The sequence below is a fragment of the Hylobates moloch genome, unplaced genomic scaffold (genome assembly GCF_009828535.3).
Source record: "Hylobates moloch isolate HMO894 unplaced genomic scaffold, HMol_V3 SCAFFOLD_9, whole genome shotgun sequence".
NCBI classification, from domain to species: domain Eukaryota; kingdom Metazoa; phylum Chordata; class Mammalia; order Primates; family Hylobatidae; genus Hylobates; species Hylobates moloch.
In genome coordinates this window covers 22,432,290-22,454,039 of record NW_026652284.1, presented here as the reverse complement: position 1 = coordinate 22,454,039, position 21,750 = coordinate 22,432,290, and the positions used below count along the sequence as shown (strand labels likewise).

The 21,750-nt window shown below is 46.4% G+C and overlaps 1 protein-coding gene across 3 annotated transcripts in view; it reads left to right on the top strand.

Moving 5' to 3' along the window:
- The first annotated feature begins 511 nt into the window (after window positions 1-511).
- The window catches only part of IFNLR1 (interferon lambda receptor 1), a 33,314-nt gene continuing 12,075 nt past the window's right edge, over window positions 512-21,750 (top strand). For all 3 annotated transcript variants that reach the window (XM_032759310.2, XM_032759308.2, XM_032759309.2), the window contains exons 1-3: window positions 512-610; window positions 6,917-7,040; window positions 18,349-18,533. In XM_032759310.2, the coding sequence (XP_032615201.1) occupies window positions 553-610; window positions 6,917-7,040; window positions 18,349-18,533 (367 nt within the window). In that variant the 5' untranslated portion in view covers window positions 512-552. The remainder of the gene's footprint in view (window positions 611-6,916; window positions 7,041-18,348; window positions 18,534-21,750) is intronic.

Below are 21,750 nucleotides of genomic sequence, written 5' to 3'. Positions count from 1 at the left end.
GGAGACGGGCAGCACGGACCCGCCGGGATCCTCGGGGGCATTAAAGGGAATCGCGTGTGTGAGGCGCTGAGCTCAGCATCCGGCTCAGAAACGCGCTCGGATCCCGCCAATGACATCTGAGGCCGCGTAGCCAAACCGGCCTTGAACTCTCCCTAGTCCTGCCAAAATGGCCCATCCTGGAGCACTGGATTGGCCGTGGGTTATTGATCATCAGCCGGTTTCCTCCCCTCCCCTGCCCTTCCCCCGTGCACGGATTGACTGATTTTTTTTTTTTTTTTTTTTTTTTCCGGGAATTGAGTAAAACAAAACTAAGTGCAGATGAAGCAGAGGTAAGGGCGAGTTTCGAGCGCGGGGGCCGGCGCGCTCCCTCCCCGCGGCGGGGATGTCCCCAGGGACCTTCTCAGTGAATCCTGGGCGGCAGGGACGGGCCCGCGGCTCTGCGGGCCATTGGCTGCCGACTGCGTCACCTGCCCGCGGTGGGCTAGGACACGGGAAGCGGGAGGCGGGAGGCGGGGACCTGGGCCCGGGCGGGAACGCCGCGGCGGGGAGGCCATGGCGGGGCCCGAGCGCTGGGGCCCCCTGCTCCTGTGCCTGCTGCAGGCAGCCCCAGGTAAGGGCGCGGGGCCGCGGGAGGGAGGGGGAAGAGGGCTCCCCGGGCCGGGCCGCGCCCACCCTCGGACCCGGAGCTCCTGGGACAGGCACGGGGTCCGCAGCCACCCGAGCCGGGTGCGAATCGGCCCTGCCTGCGCGCCCCCAGTTTGCTTCTTCCCAGAACTGAACAGAACCGGGTCTTTGATACTCCTCTCCCGCAGGAAACGAATCCAGTTTTCTAATGCTTCCAGCTTCAGGAGAACTGGAAAAAAGACAGCGGCAGTTTTATACTGCATTTTTTTTTTAATAAAGTGCTTTTTAATGTTTCCTAAAGAAAGCACTGATCCCTGCGTGAAAACCGCACTTGACCCTAAAGTGTGGACAGTAGGGAAAGTGGGACCGATTGATGTCCCTTCCCGTTCCTGCCAGGCCTCCGGTGGGACGGAGATCTGGTCGCCTGTGCCCTGCTTTCTAACAAGACACCTTTCTTTTGGGTTTTGTGTGTGTGTGTGTGTGTGTGTGTGTGTGTTTCCACCTCTACTGATAAGTAAGGTGTCAGGTACAAAATTCCTCGCCGTAGGACCCAACGACCAAACCTCACCGCCCACCACTCCAAACAAAGCAGGGAAGAGAAGGTCCAGAAATTGCCCCCAGGATATTCTCCTAGTCTTGGACTCACAGTTTAAAGAGCTGTAAAGGTCCTTGGGCATAATCCAATCATCATAAAAGCCAATATTTATTCAGCAACTTCTTTGTGCCAGGCACCGCATTATTCTAGAAGCCTCACGACCCAGCCATCCTAGGAGGTAGATATTATTCTCACTTTTCGGATGGAAAAACTGAGGCTCGGAGCAATTCAGGGAATTGCTCAAGAAGGACGGCAGAGGTGAGGCACACAGAAGAGAGAAGACGGGCTGAAGTAAGCCTGGCTAGCTTTGGCCTCCAGGGTAGGCACCTGGGACAGGCTGTCCATCCACTGGGTCACTAGGCCAGCCAGGGATGCTCCAGCCCCCAGTGCCCATAGCAGCGTTCTCTGTGGCTGATGAGGGACAGTGTGCCTGTGTGTGGAGGGAGGGTGAGGTCTTCTGTTTCCCTTCACTGTCAAGCCCAGAGCTTCTTGTACTTTCACCTGATAAGTATTTAATATACACAACACTAACTATGGTGTGATGATTTAGGAGTAAGTACAGCCAGATCTAAGTTCAAATACTGGCTCCCACACAAACTGGCTGTGTAGCCTCAGGCAAGTTAGTTAGCATCTGTCTCTGAGCCTAGCGCCCTCTCCATGAAGCAGGATGAATGACACCTACCCCATAGCATGGTCTGTCCCAAGGATGATTGAGGTTTTCTATGTAAAGAGCCAAACTAGTGCCTGGCATCCTTTGAAGGCTTCATAGAGGAAAGTTGCTCTAGCTGCTGTTTTTCTCATGTGACCTAGCTCGAATCTGGGGACTGTCCTGCCCATAGGATACCTTACAAGTGGCTTGCAGACAGCCTGGTCTCCTGCTGGTCACCCGTTAGGAAGTCCAGAAGCTGGGAGTAATAGCACTAGCCTCGTAGTGATACAGTCCCAGCTAGAGGACACAGGATGAGGTGGAAGCAGGCACCCACTTTTGGGTCTAGAAGGTCATGGGTAGGCAGCCCAGGCTGGGGACAGCCATCCACGGAACTGGACCCTCCCTCCCTGATGCCATTTTGCAACCTGTATGGATTTCCATCATGGCACACGGGACACTTCAGGACCCTGAATTCTCCATGGGACCATGAGCTCCTATAGGGCAGGAATGAAGTTGTTTTCTTCTTTGAAACCCCTGGCACACCGTGGTCAACAGATCTTGTTTGACTAGTAGTGGCCAATAGATGGAATAGTTGGGATCATAAAGCTCAATAGACCCCATGAGAACCTAGAGGACAAAGTACAGTCAAGAGCTCAGACTTTGGAGTTGGCTAGGCCTGGACTGAATCTGATTCTACAACTTAATAGCTGAGAGGGCCTTGGTTTTCCCATCTGTAATGATTATAATTATTATAATGAATACCTACCTCCTAGGGATGTAATGAGGATTAAAAGAGAAAGTGCAGGTAAACTGTTTAGCACAGAACCTGGCTCACAGAACACAATACACATTAGCTGCTATTATTATTATTATTATTTTATTTATTTATTTATTTTGAGACGGAGTCTCACTTTGTCACCCAGGCTGGAGTGCAGTGGCGCAATCTCGGCTCACTGCAACCTCCACCTATCGGGTTCAAGCAATTCTCGTGTCTCAGTCTCCCAAGTAGCTGAGATGACAGGCGTGTGCCACCATGCCCAACTAATTTTTGTATTTTTAGAAGAGACGTGGTTTCACCATGTTGGCCAGGCTGGTCTCAAACTCCTGACCTCAGGTGATTTGCCCACCTCTGCCTCCCAAAGTGCTGGGATTACAGGCGTGAGTTACCATGCCCGGCCTTAGCTGCTATTATTATCATCATCATTGGTATCATCATCATCATCACCTCGTAGATATGTCAAGGAAGATTCCCTGGAGGAAGTGACATTTGAATCAAATATTTCAAAGACTAGATGGTGAATACCAGGCAGTCAAAGACACCTGGGTTTAAAAACATCTGGAAGAATGCAGTGGCTTGGCAACATCGAGAAGGAAGATTGCCTGGTGAGCCTGTAGGGTAGCTGTTGGGGAGAGAGCAGCAAGACAGCCTGGCCAGGCCAGGCCACGTCAGGCAGGGCCCCACACACGTCAGTAAGAAATGTGGACTTTATTCTGAGGCCAAGGAAAGGGCATGAAACTGGGGAGTGGTGTAATCAGATGCGTATTTCAGAAGATGAGGATTAACAGTGAGAAGGAAAATGTGCGGTGGAGGGGAATAGAGGTCAGTTAAAGGTAGTCAGGGAAAGTGTCCTCGAGACAGTGACATCAAAGGAATGTGAAAACAGCAAAGGAGTGAGCCAGGTGGATATCCAGGGGCAGAACTGTTAAGGCAGAGGGAACAGCATGAGGGAACAGCGTGTGCAAAGGCCTGGAGTTGGGAGTGTGGCTGGGGTGCTCCAGGAAGGGCAAAAAGTCCTGTGTGGATGGAGGTAGGGGAGCAAGGGAGGAGTGGTGGGTCAGATTGGGTGGGGCCTTGGTGGTGATTGTAAGACTTTGGAGCTTAGACCAGGCAGAGTGGCTCAGGCCTGTAATCCCAACACTTTGAGAGGCCAAGGTGGGCGGATCACCTGAGGTCAGGAGTTCGAGACCAGCCTGGCGAACATGGTAAAACCTCGTCTCTACTAAAAATACAAAAATTAGCCAGGTGTGGTGGCACATGCCTGTAATCCCAGCTACTCTGGAGGCTGAGGCAGGAGAATCGCTTGAACCCAGGAGGTGGAGGTTGCAGTGAGCTGAGATTGTGCCACTGCACTCCAGCCTGGGTGACAGAGTGAGACTCTGCCTCAAAATAAAATAAAAATAATAAAGACTTCTGAGTTTACCTGGAGTGAGATGGAAGCTTTTAGAGGGCTGAAGCAGAAGAGGAACATGATCTGATTTTCATTTTTAATCATTCCTGCTATGTGGAGAATGGACTGAAGGCAAGGTGTTTTGTATATTTGCCTGTTTTTTAGAGACAGGGTCTTGCTCTGTTGGCCAGACTGAGGTGCAGTGGCGCAATCACGGCAGCCTTGAACTCCTGGGCTCAGGCGAAACTCCCACCTCAGCCTCCTTACTCTCACCATTGTGCCCTGCTAATTTTTTGAAAAATTTATTTTGTAGAGATGTGGTCTCACTATGTTGCCCAGGCAACTCTTAAATTGCTGGTCTCACATGATTCTCCTGCCTCGCGCTCCCAAAATGCTGGGATTACAGGTGTCAGCCACCATGCCCGACCTGTTTTTTTTTTTTTTTAATGGAGAAAAAGCCTTTTAATAGTATGAGGTGTCTTCTGGTATTTCTACCATAAAGCTCTTCTGTAAATCAAAATGAGAATGTAATTATTGATAGAGCAATGACCTTAGACTACAGTGCAGACTTTTCATCTTACATTTGGGCTCATGAATTTTAGTATAACTGATTATGACAGTGTTTTTTACATAGTTATGATCTAGAGCAGAACTGAAAACAAAATAACACATACTCTACATCAATATGTTCTTTCAGTAATATCTGGGCTTGGATGAACCTGCAGAAGTAGGTAAAGCTGTCAGATATTTTCTTAAACCAACAGAAAAGAAATGTATATGACAGATGCTGTGTTTACTTACTTATTTATTTATTTATTTGAGACGGAGTCTCACTGTGTCGTCAGGCTGGAGTGCAGTGGTGTGATCTCTGCTCACTGCAACCTCCACCTCCCAGGTTCAAACGATTCTCCTGCCTCAGCCTCCTGAGTAGCTGGGATTACAGGCGTGCACCACCACGCCTGGCTAATTTTTGTATATTTAGTAGAGACAGGCTTTCACCATGTTGGTCAGGCTGGTCTCGAACACCTGACCTCAGGAGCCGCCCACCTCAGCCTCCCAAAGTGCTGGGATTACAGGCATGAGCTACCACGCCCGGCCTGTATTTATCTTTTTACGACTATGGAGTCCAATATGAAATTCTCACAACTATGCAAATACATTATTAACATGTAGGCACACCTAGGTATAAATATGCACACAGTCCATTAATTACATCAGGGGAATTAAAAATATACTTTCAAGTTAAAATGAATTTTCAGGAAAAAAACTGCATTCACAAATCTGAAATGTGAATACAAAAATGAAATTGTGAAATAAATAATGAATATAGGTGTCACCTAAACTTCCATAGTAACATGCCACCAAATGTGGATTTAGTGATCATCCACCTTGGGACAAGGGCTTTTGAGAGCCTCCAGCTAAATTAGGGTTCCAGTAGCAGAGTGGCTGGCAAGCCTGCCCTAATGATTAATGCCAGCGAGCCGGGCGTGGGTACTTACACTGTAGTGTGCCCTTCATGGAATACTTTTTTTTTTTGAGACAGAGTCTCGCCCTGTTGCCCAGGCTGGAATGCAGTGGCACAATCTCAGCTCACTGCAACCTTGTCCTCCTGGGTTCAAGCAATTCTCGTGCCTCAGCCTCCCAGGTAGCTGAGATTACAGCCCTGTGCCATCACGTTCTGCTAATTTTTGCATTTTTAGTAGAGACGAGGTCTCACCAAGTTGGCCAAGACTGGTCTTGAACTCCTGACCTCAGGTGATCTGCCCACCTTGACCTCCCAAAGTGCTGGGATTACAGGCATGAGCCACTGCGCCTGGCCAATGAAATACTTCTTACCTGGCGGACAGCCTAATGGCCTAGCTGTCTAACCCATGGCTGGGGGTCCTTCACACTTGTTTATACTGGCAGACGTCCCTGTGACTCTTGTCTGATGCATGTCCAAGTTTATGCCTGTCTGACCATTGCTCTGGCGCTGGGAGCCAGCCTGTGTTCCCGGCAACCCAGGGAAAACCAGGCCTGGGCTGGGCCTGGGTTCCTGAGATGGAAGGTGCAAATTCAGTACAGCACCTCAATGGGAAACAAGCTCAAAGGCTTATTACTTACAGACCCTGAGCAGGGAGGGTGCAATGAGTAGGGAGGGTCATCCTCCATCCTGGGCTACATGACGCAGGAATGAAGAGTCAAGCAAAAAGGAAGTGAGAGCCTGTGGCAATGAGAAGTATATTATATAAGGGACTAGGGTGTGGGTCAGGTTAAGTTTGAGGGCAAATGCTTGAACGATCCCTTTAAATGAATGGGTGAGAAGTGGGGAGCCCAGTTTGCCAGGAGGGAGAGATACCTCGAAGTTCTTATCTCTGGCCACTGGCTTGGGCCATCTGAGTGTGGCATCTACTTCTAATGCCTAGGCAGCAACCTTTGCTGTGTCATCTCCCTTACACAAGGTTGGAAGCAGGGAGACCGGTCAGGAAGCCTTTGGTGTAACCCACGTTATTGTAATATTCATTCATTTACTCAACAGACGTTTATTGTGCACCTACTATGTGCTGAGGCCATGGCAGGCAGGCTCTGGGGACGTGGCTGAGAACAGGACAGAGCCCCTGGTCCTTGATAGCCTCAAGGCTGCTCCCTCCTGGAGGCCATTAGGTTCCTGTTCCGTGGTGTTCTGCTGGAACCCTCCGGTCCCAGAGTGTGCAGGAGCCTCCCCTCCTGGGAAAGGGTCTTCTCTCATGGCACAAGGGCTGCAGTACAGCCAGTCAGTGGCTCCTGGTTCCTCAAACTCAGTGAGCACCGCCTGCCCTTCGTGCTGCCCCTCAGCTTGGGATGGCCTGAGTCAAGACCAGCCAGGAGCTCCAGGCTTCATGACCCCTTTCTTTCCCCCAGGGAGGCCCCGTCTGGCCCCTCCCCAGAATGTGACACTGCTCTCCCAGAACTTCAGCGTGTACCTGATGTGGCTCCCAGGGCTTGGCAACCCCCAGGATGTGACCTATTTTGTGGCCTATCAGAGGTAGAGGGGACTCTCTCGGCTGGTGGATGGGAAGACTGACGGGGTGGGTGGGGGCTGGAGGGGCTTCTCTGGGACAGCTGCACCCAGTGTGGGCAGCATTGGTGAGCTCTCTGGGCCCTACGGGAGATGGCATGTGGCCGGCATTTGGAGAGGGGCTTTTGATAAAGGTCTGGAGATGGGGAAGATGTTGAATGAAGAGCAGCGTACAGGTGACCAGTCTGCCGGGGCGGGGGTAAGTCTTTGAGGAACGTTGGTGTGGGTCATGGATGTAGCTGTGGGGGCCAGAGGGTGAAATTCTCAAGTGGCTGGATGAGGTGCTTGGAGCTGTCCCAGCTGATCAGTGAGGCAACTAAATACACGGCAGAGGAGCTGTTACCTGGGCAATTGGGCATCCCTGAATGATCACACTTTTTTTTCTCTCTTTTTTTTTTTTTTTTGAGACAGTCTTGCTCTGTCACCCAGGCTGGAGTGCAGTGGCTTCATCTCAGCTCACTGCAACCTCTGCCTCCTGGGTCCAAGTGATTCACCTGCCTCAGCCTCCAGAGTAGCTGGGATTACAGGCATATGCCACTACATCTGGCTAATTTTTGTATTTTTAGTAGAGACGAGGTTTCTCCATGTTGCCCAGGCTGGTCTCGAACTCCTGAGCTCAGGTGATCCACCCACCTCAGCCTCCCAAAGTGTTGGGATTACAGGCGTGAGCCACCGTGCCTGGCCAAATGGTCACAATTTTCCCGATGAGATCATTCTCAATTTGGAAGCCCAGGCAGCCACAGCGAATCCAGAGAAATCTGACAATGGAAGCAGATCCACCATCTTCGAAAACAGATGGGAATTGTTCAAAGTTCTTTAGCAGGACAGTGAGATGATAGAAGCAGAAGCTCGGGAGGATTCACCTGGAGTTGGTGAGGAGGGGAAAGCAGGAAGAGGAGGGGACCACTGTGTCCTCAGGACCTGTCCTGTGCCAGGCCAAGGGCTAAGGGCCCTACGTGAATATTTCACTTCCTTCTCCCAATGTGACCAGGCAGGCTCTGTGTTTTCCCCATTCTAGAGGTGAGGGGATTGAGTTCAGAGGGTGCTGTGTCTTGTCTGAGGAAGGACGTCATGGAACCAGAAGGGGAACTCAGGTCTGACTCCAACATTTGTGCCCTTCCTGTTCCATCACGTTGTCCCTCCACGTGTGGAATCCACATGAGTGATGGGGGCCTGGCTTGAGCAGGGACAGACTGCAAGAGAGCTTTCACAAGCAAGAGCGCTATCAGGTGCCAGAAAACACCTAATATTTACTGTGTGTCTGGCACTGTGTCAACACATGTAATGAATGTAATCTCACAACAGCTCTATGAGGACAAGTTCAGCACGCCTCTTTACAGAGGAGGAGACTCACTCACCAAGGGTGCATTTTGCTCAAAGTCACACAGCTGGGCGTAGTATGGCTGGAATAAATTTCTTAAGGAGTTGAAAGTCTATCCTCTAGGACCAAGCATGGTGGCTTACGTCTGTAATCCCAGCACTTCGGGAGGCCAAGGTGGGTGGGCAGATTGCTTGAGTCCAAGAGTTCGAGACCAGCCTGGGTAACATGGTGAAGCCCTGTCTTTACAAAAAAAAAAAAAAAAAAAAATACAAAAAATTAGTGAGGTGTAGTGGCATGTGCCTGTGTTCCCAGCTACTTGGGAGGCTGAGGTGGGGAGGATCACTTGAGCCTAGGAGATGGAGGTTGCAGTGAGCTGAGATCACACCACTGCACTTCAACCTGGTCAACCTGGACCACAACAGAGCAAGATCCTAAAAAGAAAGAAAATCTATCCTCTGAACTTCTATGATATTTTTCATGTCTTTTATACTTTTTAAACAACTGTGGGGGTTGTAAAATGGTGATATTCTAATTGTATAATATTTTTCATTTGTTAGTTGGAATTATTTTATAAAGAGATGTATCCTGTCTTCTGGTATTTGATATCCAGTCATACTATTCAAATTGGCAAGAGAGGATAAATGCTTAATTTTTTCCTTTATCAATTTTCAAGATAATGAATTGATTCCTCATCATCTCCCAAAGGCGATCGCTAGTTTATTATTATCGTTATGAACTCAAGCATTTAAACATATTTGGTGGTTTCAGTCTATTGCGACGTACTCTGCTCATTGAAGCTTGAATTGCCCCATCTTTGTCCAGTGGGAGTCTCATCAAGCTTGCTCCTGTGTCCTTTTAACTTGACCCTAGTGGTCAAGTTAAATCTTTCCAGATTTAACAGATACCTTTCCAGCTGTCCGTTACGACAAGATGTTCCAAGTCCCTCTGGTACAATTCCTGACCTAAAACCTGCATTCAGCCATTTCTCCATTTAGTAAGAAATGGTTATAAAGACTGTAATCTGCATGCTAGCTATGCTGATCACTACTTAGCTATTGCTTTTGGTCTTTTCAGTGAACAGAGTGATGTATGCATACCACATAGACACACACATGTACATACTTTTTTTTTTTTTTTAGACAGAGCTTCACTCTGTCACCCAGGCTGGAGTGCAGTGGCATGATCTCGGCTCACTGCAACCTCCGCCTTCTGGGTTCAAGAGATTATCCTGCCTCAGCCTACTAAGTAGTTGGGATTACAGGTGCCTGCCACCACGCCCGGCTAATTTTTGCATTTTTAGTAGAGATGGGGTTTCACCATGTTGGCCAGGCTGGTGTCGAACTCCTGACCTCAAGTGATCTGCCCTCCTTGGCCTCCCAAAATGCTAGGATTACAGGCATGAGCCATCGCACCCGGCCTACATGTACATAATTTTTAAGATAAAATGCCTAATGAGTTGTACTGGTGCTTCCCATCTAAATTTAGTTCCTTAGCATTTTTACCTGACTTCTATGGTACATCTATATTTTCTTTCTTTCACACTGAGAATCCTGTTTCTCAAGGATAGGGGAGATGATAGAACTAGAATGACCCATAATTACTCATTTTCTTTATCCCAAAACATACATACTTGCCTCTTAATAGTTTCTTGCTCTTTTTGCCCAAAGGGTTTGTGATGGTTAATATTAGGTGTCAACTTAATTGGGTTGAAGGATGTTAAAGTTTTGTTTCTGGGTGTGTCTGTGAGGGTGTTGCCAGAGGAGACTGACATTTGAGTCAGTGGACTGGGAACGGAAGACCCATCCTCACTCGGCGTGGGTGGGCACAACTCAACTGGCTGCCAGGCTGGCTGGAAAGCAGGTGGAGGATGGTGGGATAGCTTCGCTTGCTGGGTCTTCCAGCTTCCTGCTTTCTGCTGTGCGGGATGCTTCCTTCTACTCCTCTTGCCCTTAAACATCACACTCCGGGTTCTTTAGCCTTTAGACTCTTGGACTTAAGTTAGTGGTTTGCTGGGGGCTCTCGGGCCTTTAGTCTCAGACTGAAGGCTGCACTGTCAGCTTCCCTGGTTTTGAGGGTTTCAGATTCAGACTGAGTCACTATGGCTTCTTTCTTTCCCACCTTGCTGACGGCCTATCGTGGGACTTCGCCTTGTGATGGTGTGAGCCAATTCTCCTTAATAAACTCCCTTTCATAGATACATATAACCTATTAATTCTGTTCCTCTGGAGAAACCTGACTAATAAAGGGTTGTTGCTTTTTCTTTAAAATCTAGTAATTGTATTTGACTGTGTGTTGGTATTGCTCATTCATTCTCAGTTGATATTTTTAGGCACTCAATATTCTCACTTAATACATGGTTCCAAGTCATTTTTATTTTAGGAAGTTTTTCTTAAATTCTAGTTTTAGTATTTGTTCTATTCTCTTGTTTTGATTTTCTTCTTCAGGGACTCATATCACTTGTATGTTGGATCTTCTTCTTCTGTGTTCAGTATTTGTCTTTTGGTCACAGAGACTCACACCTATAATTCCAAAACTTTGTGAGGCATAGGTAGGAGGATCACTTGAGCCCAGGAGTTTGAGACCAGCCTGGGCAACATGGTGAGACACTGTCTCAAATTAAAGAAAAAGGAGAGAATATTTGTCTTTCTCTTTCAAATGCCTTTTATCTGTCTATCTATCTACTGTTCTGCTCTCTAAATGAAATAGGTTTCACTCTTGAGTTTTTAAAAAAAACTATGTGTTTTCATGTGTGAGATTATTCAACATCTCATTTGTAATCTTTCTCTTGGTTACATTTATTTTTCCTGAAACTCTAGTCTGCTTTTAGCTGACATGTTTGTAACTAAGAATGCACATTTCTTATCATAGCCTGCCTTGCTGAATTAATTCCAATTTTCTTTTAAAACCAACATTATTGAGTTAAAATGTATATAGAATGAAATATTCCCATTTTAAAGTATACAATTTGATGAGTTTTGACAAGAGTATGCACCCACGTACCCACCACCACAGTCAAGATGTAAGACGTCTCTATCACCCCAGAAAGTTCCCTCATCCACTTTGCACTCAGGCCTCCTCCATCCAGATCTAGGCAACTACAAATCTGCTTTCTGACACTGTGGATGACACTTTGCATGTTCCAGAATTTCATATAAATGGATGTGTATAGTATGTACCCTTTTGTGTCTGGCTCCTTTCCCTCAGCACAATGTTTCTGAAATTCACCCACATTGTTACATGTATTAGTAAATTCCTTTGTATTGCTGAGTAGTAATGCCACTGTATGACTATGTATGACATTTGTTAATCCATTTTCCCGTCAGTGCATATTTGGGTTGCTTCCAGTTCTGGGCAGGTATTCATTTGCTAGGGCTGCCATATGCTTGCCCTCTAGACTCCCAAAATTTGTGTCCTTTTCAAATGCAAAATACATTCGCTCCATCCCAACAGCCCCGAAACTATTTTTTTTTTTTTTTTTTGAAACAGAGTTTTGCTCTTGTTGCCCAAGCTGGAGTACAATTGTGTGATCTCGGCTCACTGCAACCTCTGCCTCCTGGCTTCAAGAGATTCTCCTGCCTCAGCCTCCTGAGTAGCTGGGATTACAGGCACGCGCCACCACACCCGGCTAATTTTTTATATTTTTAGTAGAAATGGGGTTTCACCGTGTTAGCCAGGCTAGTCTTGAACTCCTGACCTCAGGTGAGCCACCCGCCTTGGCCTCCCAAAGTGCTGGGATTACAGGCATGAGCTAGCGTGCCTGGCTAGCCCCAAAACTCTTAACCCATTTCAGCATCTACTCTAAGTCCAAAGTCTCATCTAAATCAGGTATGGGTGTGACTGCAGGTGTTACTCATCCTGAGGCCAAATTCCTCTCCACCTATGAACCTGTGAACCCAGATATGTTATGTGCTTTGAAAATAAAATGATGGGACAGGCATGGGATAGACTTTCCCATTCCAAAACAGAAAAATAGGAAAGAAGGAAAGAGTGACAGTTCCCAAGAAAGTCTAAAACCTCGCAGGGCAAATTCCATTAGATTTTAAATTTCGAGAATAGCCCTCTTTGGCTCAGCGCTCTGCCCTTTGGGCCCACTGGGGCGGCAGCCCTACCCCCTTTGCCCTGGGTGGTGACTCTACCCTCGAGTCACTGGTTAGCAGCAGCCTAGCCTGCTGAAACTAAGGAGGGGACAGTGTTGCCTCCAGGTCTTTGGTGGCAGTGACAACCCTGCTGATCTCTGAATCATCTTCCAGGTAATTTTTCCCTATACTTGAAGGATATTGAGTGTTCACAGCCAAATAGCTCCAGCTCTTGTCTCGTTCTTTAGAATCCCGAAGTCCAACAGCCTTCCTTCATTCTGTCCCATCTCCGTCCCCTTTAGTCAAAGCTGGCAGTGCCTCTGCTGGTATAATCCCATCAGTAGTTCTAATTTCTGCTTAATGGCTGATTAAGTCTATGAGTTGCACCTCTGATCTCTTTATCAAAAGGTTGTTCTAGCCACAACCTTAGCGTCCTCCCCAGCACATGCTTTCTCATTTTTTTTGCAATGTGGATAGGCTGAAAATTTTCCAAAGCTTCAAGTTCTAGTTCCCTTTTGCTTACCAATTCCTTTCATAGATCTCTTCTCTCACGTTTTGCTATAAGCAGTAAGAAGAAACCAGGTGGTACCTTCAGTACTTTGCTTAGAAATCTCTTCTGCTAAGCATCCAAGTTTATGTCTTCTAAATTATCTTTTCGTTATTATTTTATATTATAATTTTTGAGATGGCTAGCCAATGATCTTTTAACTTCTAATTTCTGCAAAACACTAGAAGACAATTCAACCAGTTCTTTGCCACTTTATAACAAGGATCACCTTTCCTCCAGTTTCCAATAACACATTCCTCTTTTCCACCTGAGACCTCAGCGGAATCACCTGTGATGTCTATATTCCTACCAATAGTCTTTTTAAGGCAATATAGGCTTTCTCTAACATGCACTCCAAACTTCGAGATTCTACCCATTATGCAATTCCAAAGCCACTTCCACATTTTGAGGTATTGGTTACCTCAGCACCTCATTTCTGGTGCCCACATCTGCACTGGTTTGCTAGGGCTGCCATAACAAAGTGCCACAGTCTGGGTAAACAACAGAATTTTATTTTCTGAAAATTCTGGAGGTTGGAAGTCCAAGGGCAAGGCATTGCTAGGTTTAGTTTCTCCTGAAGCCTCTCTCCTTGGCTAGCAGAGGCTGCCTTCTTGCTGTGTCCTCACGTGGCTTTTTCTCTGTGTGTGTTCACTCTGGTGTCTCTTCCTCTTCTTACAAAGGACACCAGTCCTACTGGATTAGGGCCCAGCTTTATTACTTCCTTTAACCATAATTACCTCTTTAAAGCTCTTATCTCAAAATACAGTACCACTGGGGATGAGGTCTTCAACATATGAATTTTGGGGGAACTCAATTCGTCCATAATAGGGCTATTATGAATTAAGCTGCTGTGAACATTCATGTACAAGTCTTTGTGTGGATATGTTTTCATTTCTCTTAGATAAAGATCTAGGAGTATCAGCCTGGGCAACATAGTGAGACCCCAACTTTACAAAAAATTTTCAAAATTAGCCAGGCATGGTGGTGTACACCTGTAGCCCTGGCATCTCAGGAGGCTGAGGTGGGAGGATCCCTTGAGTCCAGGGGTTTTAGACTGCAGTGAACTATGATTGCACCACTGCACCCCAGCCTGGGTGACAGAGACTCTGTCTCTAAAAAAAGAGAGAGAGGGGAGGAAGGAAAAAAGAGAGGGAGGGAGGGAGGGAGGGAGGGAGAAGGAAAATGGATCTAGGAATAAGATTTAGGAGATTAGGTAATGAATGTGTACTATTACAGGGAACTGTCAAGCTGTTTCCAAAGTGATTGTACCATTGTTCATTGCCACCAACAATACATGAGAGTTCTAGTTACTCCATGGGCCTGTTACACTTAGTATTATCTTTTTCATTTTAACCATTCTAGTGAGTATGTAGTAGGATTTTATTATGGCTTTAATTTACAACTCCCTAATGATGAATGATGTTGAACATCTTTTCATGTACGTATTGGCCATTCATATATCTTCTGTGAAGTGACTATTCGAATATTTTGTCCACTTTTTATTAGGTCATTTGTTTTCTTATTATCGAGTTATCTATGAATACAAATCCTTTATCAGTGTATGTATTGTGATTTCTTTTTCCCCAGTGGCTGGCCTTTTCATTTTCTTTAGGCTTTTTTGATGGGTTTTTTTTTTTTTGGAAGAGAAAAATATTTTAATTTGATAAAATCCAGTTTATCAGGTGTTATAGACTGAATTATACCCTACTCTACAAATTCATATGTTGAAGCCCTAACCTCTAAGTGACTATTTGGAGATGAGCCTTTAAGGAGGTAATTAAAGTAAAATGAGATCATAAAGGTGGGCCCTAATCTTTTTTTTTTTTTTTTTTTTGAGACGGAGTCTCGCTCTGTCGCCCAGGCTAGAGTGCAGTGGCGCGATCTTGGCTCACTGCAAACTCCGCCTCCCGGGTTCACGCCATTCTCCTGCCTCAGCCTCTCCGAGTAGCTGGGACTACAGGCGAAGGTGGGCTCTAATCTAAGAGGACTGGTGTCTTTATAAGAAGAGGAAGACACCAAGAGTGCACGCACACAGAAGAACGGCCTTGTGAGGACACAGCAAGATGACGGCCATCTGCAAGCCAAGGAGAGAGGCCTCAGTAGAAACCAAACCTGCTGATGCCTTGATCTTGGACTTCCAGCCTCCAGATTTCTGTTGCTGAAGCCACCCTGCCTGTCGTGTTTTAGCATGGCAGGCCTCGCAGACTAATATATCAGATTTTTTTCCTTCAACAGTTAACGCTTTTGGTGTCCTAAGGAATATTCGCCTGACCCAGGGTCATGAAGATTTTTCTTCTACGCTTTCTTCTGGAAGTTTTATAATTTTAGCTTTTATATATTTTTTTAACTTTCCTTCTTCTTGCCTTCTGTTTCTTTCAAGGCATCATCTATTGTGTTAATTTGTTCTTGTATTCCTTCCTATTTATTCTTCACTTCTGAAATGAATTTTGCTTTTTAAAAATATATATAATTCTTTTCTGTGTCTGAGTTTTTCTAATTAGGTTTTATGTTGTTCTTTCATGTCCTGCATCACTTTTTACTGTCTTTTAGCCCATTTTGAAGTATCAGGTTCCAGTTTTGATCTGTTCGTGGATGTGTTTTTGTGACATGTTTCTTCTGGCTTCTTATCATTTATTGCTTAGCTTATTAATTTCTATTCTTTCTTATTTTCTATTATAAGTATTTAAAGCTATGTGTTTTCCTCTAAGTATTACTTAGCTGTCTTATATGTTTTTATTTGTATTATTTGGTGATCATTCACTTTCAGCTATTTATTAATTTCCATTATAATTCTTTCTTTCATCTATGGGTTGTTTTAAAAAATATTTTTAAGGCCAGGTGTGGTGACTCACATCTGTAATCCCAGCACTTAGGGAGGCTGAGGTGGGAGGACTGCTTGAGGCCAGAAGTTTGAGACCAGCCTAAGCAACAAAGTGAGACTCCCCTCTCTACAGAACATTTTTTTTTAATTAGCTGGGCCAGGCGTGGTGGCTCATCCCAGCACCTGTAATACCAGCACTTTGGGAGGCCGAGGCAGATGGATCACCTGAGGTCAGGAGTTCGAGACCAGCCTGGGCAACATGATAAAACCCCATCTCTACTAAAATATAAAAATTAGCCAGGTGTGGTGATAGGTGCCTATAATCCCAGCTACTTGGGAGGCTGAGGCAGGAGAATTCTTTGAGCCCAGGAGGAGGAGTTTGCAGTGAGCCGAGATTGTACCACTGCACTCCCGCCTGGGTGACAGAGCGAGACTCTGTCTCAAAAAAAAAAAAAAAAGAAAGAAAGAAAAGAAAATTAGCTGGGTGTAGTGGCATGTACCTGTGGTCCCAGTGACTCAGAAGCTGAGGCAGGAGGATCACCTGAGCCCAGGAGTAGAGGCTGCAGTGAGCTATGTTTGTGCCACTGCACTCCAGCCTGTGCAACACAGCAAGACGCTGTCTCAAAAAATATATTTTTTTTTAAATTTTCAAACTTCCTTTAGTTCTCTTTTTGTTATTAACTTTTAGCTGGACTTTTTGCAGTCAGAAGAAATACTTTATGAGATACCTATTCTTTAAAATTTCTTAAGAATTGCTTTGTGTTAATATTTTGTTAATAGTTCACATGTGGTTCAACCGATTTGTTTAGTTAGTTCTGTATATGTTCATTAGACCAACTTGATAACTGTGTTGTTCTTTATTTATTTATGTATTTATTTTTCTTTGTCTATTCATCAGTTGCTAGGTGAGATGTATTAAAATTTCTTGTTGTAAGTGTGGCTGTTCATTTTCTACCTGTAGTTTGTCTGTTTGCTTTATAGAGGGTGACGTTGTTTAGTGGGCACACATAAGTTAGAATTTTTCTGTCTTTCTGATGAATGGAATCATTTATCATTATCTAATGTTCTTTTCATCTTTAGTATTGCTTTGGACTTGGAAGTCTGTATTTTGTCTCCTGTTAATATAACTACACTGGTTCCTTTGGTGTGAATATTTGCATAGTATAACATTTTCCATGAAGATACAAAACAGAGGAATTTGTTCTTTCTCAAAATCTGTTCTTTGTGCCAGCCCCCATCCCAGCCTTCTCCATTCACCCTTGGTCGCCCCCCAAACCCGGGAGCAGTCCTTGATTCTCCTTTTCCTCACATTCTACATCCAATCCATTAGCAAGTTCTATTAGTTCTATTATTACCTCCAAAATAGATACTGAATCCAGCCCTTTCTCACTGTCTCCACCATCATCCTGTCTCACACCCCTGCCGTGGCCTCCTTGCTGGTTGACCAGAGTGATCTTGTAAAAACATGTTAGGCCAGGTGCAGTGGCTCATGCCTGTAATCCCAACACTTTGGGAGGCCAAGTGGGTGGGTCACCTGAGGTCAGGAGTTGGAGACCAGCCTGGCCAACATGGTGAAATCCTGTCTGTACTAAAAATACAAAATTAGCCAGGTGTGGCGATGCTGGCCTGTAATCCCAGCTACTCGGGAGGCTGAGGCGGGAGAATCATTTGAACCAGGGAGGTGGAGGTTGCAGTGAGCCAAGACCATGCCACTGCACTCCAGCCTGAGCGACAGAACAAGATTCCAGCTCAAAAAATAAAAAATAAAATAAAATGTTAGGCTCCCTGGGTCTCTGGCTTAGTCCATTTGTACTGCTTTAACAAAATACCTTAGAATGGGGTAATTCTAATAATTGCTATTAATAAATAATAGCAATTTACTTCTCACAGTTCTAGAGGCGGGAAGTTCAGGGTCAAGGTGGCACCTGACTCCGTTCTGCTAAGGGCTGTTCTCTGCTTCCAAGATGGTGCCTTCTCGCTGCATCTTCACATAGTGGAAGGGAAAACGCTGTGTCCTCACGTGACAGAAGAGAGAGAAGGGCCAGGCAGCTCTCTGAAGCATCCAGGTTGGAGTCATGGACGTGCATGTTCCCCTCTGACATCCACAGAGTACCTATCATGGTCCTTGGCATGCAGCAGGTGGCCCATAAACGCCTGAATGAACAAACATATAGTAATGGCCGCTAGTACTAGGAATAGCAGCCACCGCAACAGCCCTGTGAGGGAGGCATTACAGATGAGGAAACTGAGGCTTAGGGGCAAGGACCTGCCCATGGTCCCAAAGCTAGGGAGGGACAGGGCTGGGATTCCCACTCCCATCCATCTGGCTCCAGAACCTAAGCTGCTGACCAGGCTGTTCTTATCCTGTCTCAGCCAGTGGCTGCCTGTCTGGACAGATGGACCTAAAGTCAGTCCAGCCAAATAGAGGGACGCATGATCAGCTGTTCTCTAAGTTCCCTGACCCTGAGAGGCTGAGTCCATGGCCCAAGCTCTCCCGTCTCCTCCCCCAGCTCTCCCACCCGTAGACGGTGGCGCGAAGTGGAAGAGTGTGCAGGAACCAAGGAGCTGCTGTGTTCTATGATGTGCCTGAAGAAACAGGACCTGTACAACAAGTTCAAGGGGCGCGTGCGGACGGTTTCTCCCAGCTCCAGGTCCCCCTGGGTGGAGTCCGAATACCTGGATTACCTTTTTGAAGGTAGGTCTGTGGGTAAGGGACTGAGTGGAAGGCTCTCCATCCCATCCGGAGCTGTGCTCAGTGCTCAGTGCTCAGTGGTTCTGTTCTGCTGACCATCTGTCTCCCACTTCCCCAAAGCAGAGGGCAGCTCCCTTGGCCAGCCCCTTTGAGATGGGGTGTGGGACCAGCAACAGTGAGGGACCACGTCTGGTAGCCTGTCAGGGAGTTAGGGGAGCTCCAGCCAGCACCAGCAATCTCACGTGCACCCTCTGCCAACAATGTTTATTATTTTCAGTTGAGCACCATTTTGGTCGTGGACTACACAAGGCACCTTATATGCTTATTCCTATCTTTTATGTTCAACTTCTCTCCTTAAAAACAATGTTTAAAACAAATTCCGGGCCGGGCGTGGTGGCTCACGCCTGTAATCCCAGCACTTTGGGAGGCCGAGGTGGGTGGATTACCTGAGGTCAGGAGTTTGAGACCACCCTGGCCAACGTGGCGAAACCCCGTCTTTACTAAAAATACAAAAATTAGCCGGGCTTGGTGGCAGGCACCTGTAATCCCAGCTACTCGGGAGGCTGAGGCAGGAGAATCGCTTGAACCCAGGAGGCGGAGGTTGCAGTGAGCCAAGATCACGCCACTGCACTCCAGCCTGGGCGACAGAGCGTCTCAAAAGAAAAAAATTAATAAACAAAGAAAAAACACCAAATTCTGTTTGCAAAAGTATTTTCTATACATTGTAGAAATTTGTGGGGGGTGGGGGGTAAAGATGATAGAAAAAAATGTCCTATGCTTGCTGGCAGAAATTGCATATTGACATTGGGTGAGGAGAGCACTTTTTTTTTTTTCAGTCTATTTTTAATCTTCACAGCAAACTTGTGAGGTTCATTTCCATCAACCTGAGACTCATAGAAGCTAAGAAACTTGATAATGCTAGTAACCGGTGGACTTGACACTGCTAGTAACCGGTGGATGTAGATATGAACTGGATCTTTCTGACCTTGGGCAGGGCCAGGTAACAAGGGGAGGATAAATGCCCAGACAGTGTCCTCAGAGAGCTGAGAGCTGTAACTTGCTGCCCAGGCTTCTCACAATGTTCAAGGACAAAATAAGGCTTTAAGAGAGAAGAGGGATGGAGTGATTGCAGGGCAGCAGGAAGAGATGGTAGAGAAGGAAGAAGAGATGATTCGTGTGGAAAGAAGCTGGCTCGGTGGATGGATAAAAGGAGGGAAGGACAGGTGGGTAAGAAGAAAGGGAGGATGGAGGTGATGGAGGAGGAAGCAATGGAAAAATGGGAAGGAAGGAGGTTGGATGGAAGGATAGATGCCTATTAGGAAAGAAATATGTGTGGATAGAGAGATGGAGGATAGGAAGTATGTTAGTCAAGGTTATCCGGAGAAACTGAACCAATAGAATATATATAGATACAATAAGAGGAGGCCAGCTGGGCGCGGTGGCTCAAGCCTGTAAATCCCAGCACTTTGGGAGGCTGAGGCAGGCGGATCACAAGGTCAGGAGATCGAGACCATCCTGGCTAACACGGTGAAACTCCGTCTCTACTAAAAATATAAAAAAAAATTAGCTGGGCGTGGTGGCGGGTGCCTGTAGTCCCGGCTGCTCGGGAGACTGAGGCAGCAGAATGGCGTGAACCCAGGAGGCGGAGCTTGCAGTGAGCCAAGATCACGCCACTGCACTCCAGCCTGGGTGACAGAGCAAGACTCTGTCTCAAAAAATAAATAAATAAAATAAATAAAAATAAATAAATAAGAGGAGGCCAGCCATGGTGACTCACACCTGTAATCTGAGCACTTTGGGAGGCCGAGGCAGATGGATCATTTGAGATCAGGAGTTCAAGACCAGCCTGGCCAACATGGTGAAACCCCGTCTCTACTAAAAATACAAAAATTACCCAGGTGTGGTGGCACACACCTGTAGTCCCAGCTACTCAGGAGGCTGAGGCAGGAGAATCGCTTGAACCTGGGAGGCAGAGGTTGCAGTGAGCTGAGATCACGACACTGCACTCCAGCCTGGGTGACAGAGCAAGACTTTGTCTCAAAAAAAAAAAATGTATAATAAGAGGAGATTTATTATGGGAATTGGCTCATGCAATCACAGACACAAAAATGTCCCCCAGTATGCGGTCATGGGCTGGACAACCAGGAAAGCTTGTAGTGTGATTCTGTCTGAGTGTGAAGGCCCAAGCCCACGGGAGCAGTGGTGTAACCCCCAGTCCGACGCCACAGGCCCAATAATCAGAGGGGCCACTGGTATAAGTCCCAGAGTCCAAATGCCTGAGAACAGGAAGCTCCGATGTCCAAGGACAGGAGAAGTTGATGTGCCAGCTCAGGAAGAGAGAACGTGAATGTGCCGTTCCTCCTCCATTTTTTGTTCTCTTTGGGCCGGCAGTGGATTGGATGATGCCTGCCCACACTGGTGAGGACAGATCTTCACCAAATCTACTGATTAAAATGTTCATCTCTTCTGGAAAAAGTCCTCACAGATGGGCCCACAAATAATGTTTTACTATCTACCTGATATCCTTTAGTGCAGCTAAATTGACACATAAAATTAACCGTCATAGGCCAGGCACTGTGGCTCACATCTGTAATTCCCATCACTTTGGGAGGCCAAGGTGGGAAGTTCCCTTGAGGATGAGGTAGGCCGATCACTTGAGACTAGGAGTTCAAGACCAGCCTGGGCAACACAGGGAGACCTCATCTCTAAAAAAAAAAAAAAAATTGAATTAAATTCGCTGGGTATGGTAGTGTGCACCTGTGGTCCCAGCTATTTGGGAGGCCAAGGTGGGAGGATGACTTGAGCCCAGGAGGTCAAGGCTGCAGTGAGCCATGATTGTTCCATTGCACTCCAGCCTCGGTGACAGACCAACACCCTGTCTTAAAGAAAGAAAAAATTTAACCATCACAGAAGGCAGAAGAAAAGGCAGATGGGTGGATGAGATGGGTGGGTAGACAGTATAGAAGAAAAGCAGGACATCCAGGCAGGGAAGGAAGGGCTGGAGCGAAGGAGAAGCAAGGAAGGAAGGAAGGAGACACAAGAAGGAAGGATGTGTAGAAAGGTAGAAGAGAAAAGAAGAATGGATGTATGGGAAGAATGGATGAGTAGGTTAGAAGGCTCACCGGCTAGATAAAAGGTGGGAAGTATAAATGAATAATAAGAAAGGAGGCATAGGAAGAGAAAGATATTGGTTAGAAAGGATGATTGAGAAGAAAGGAAG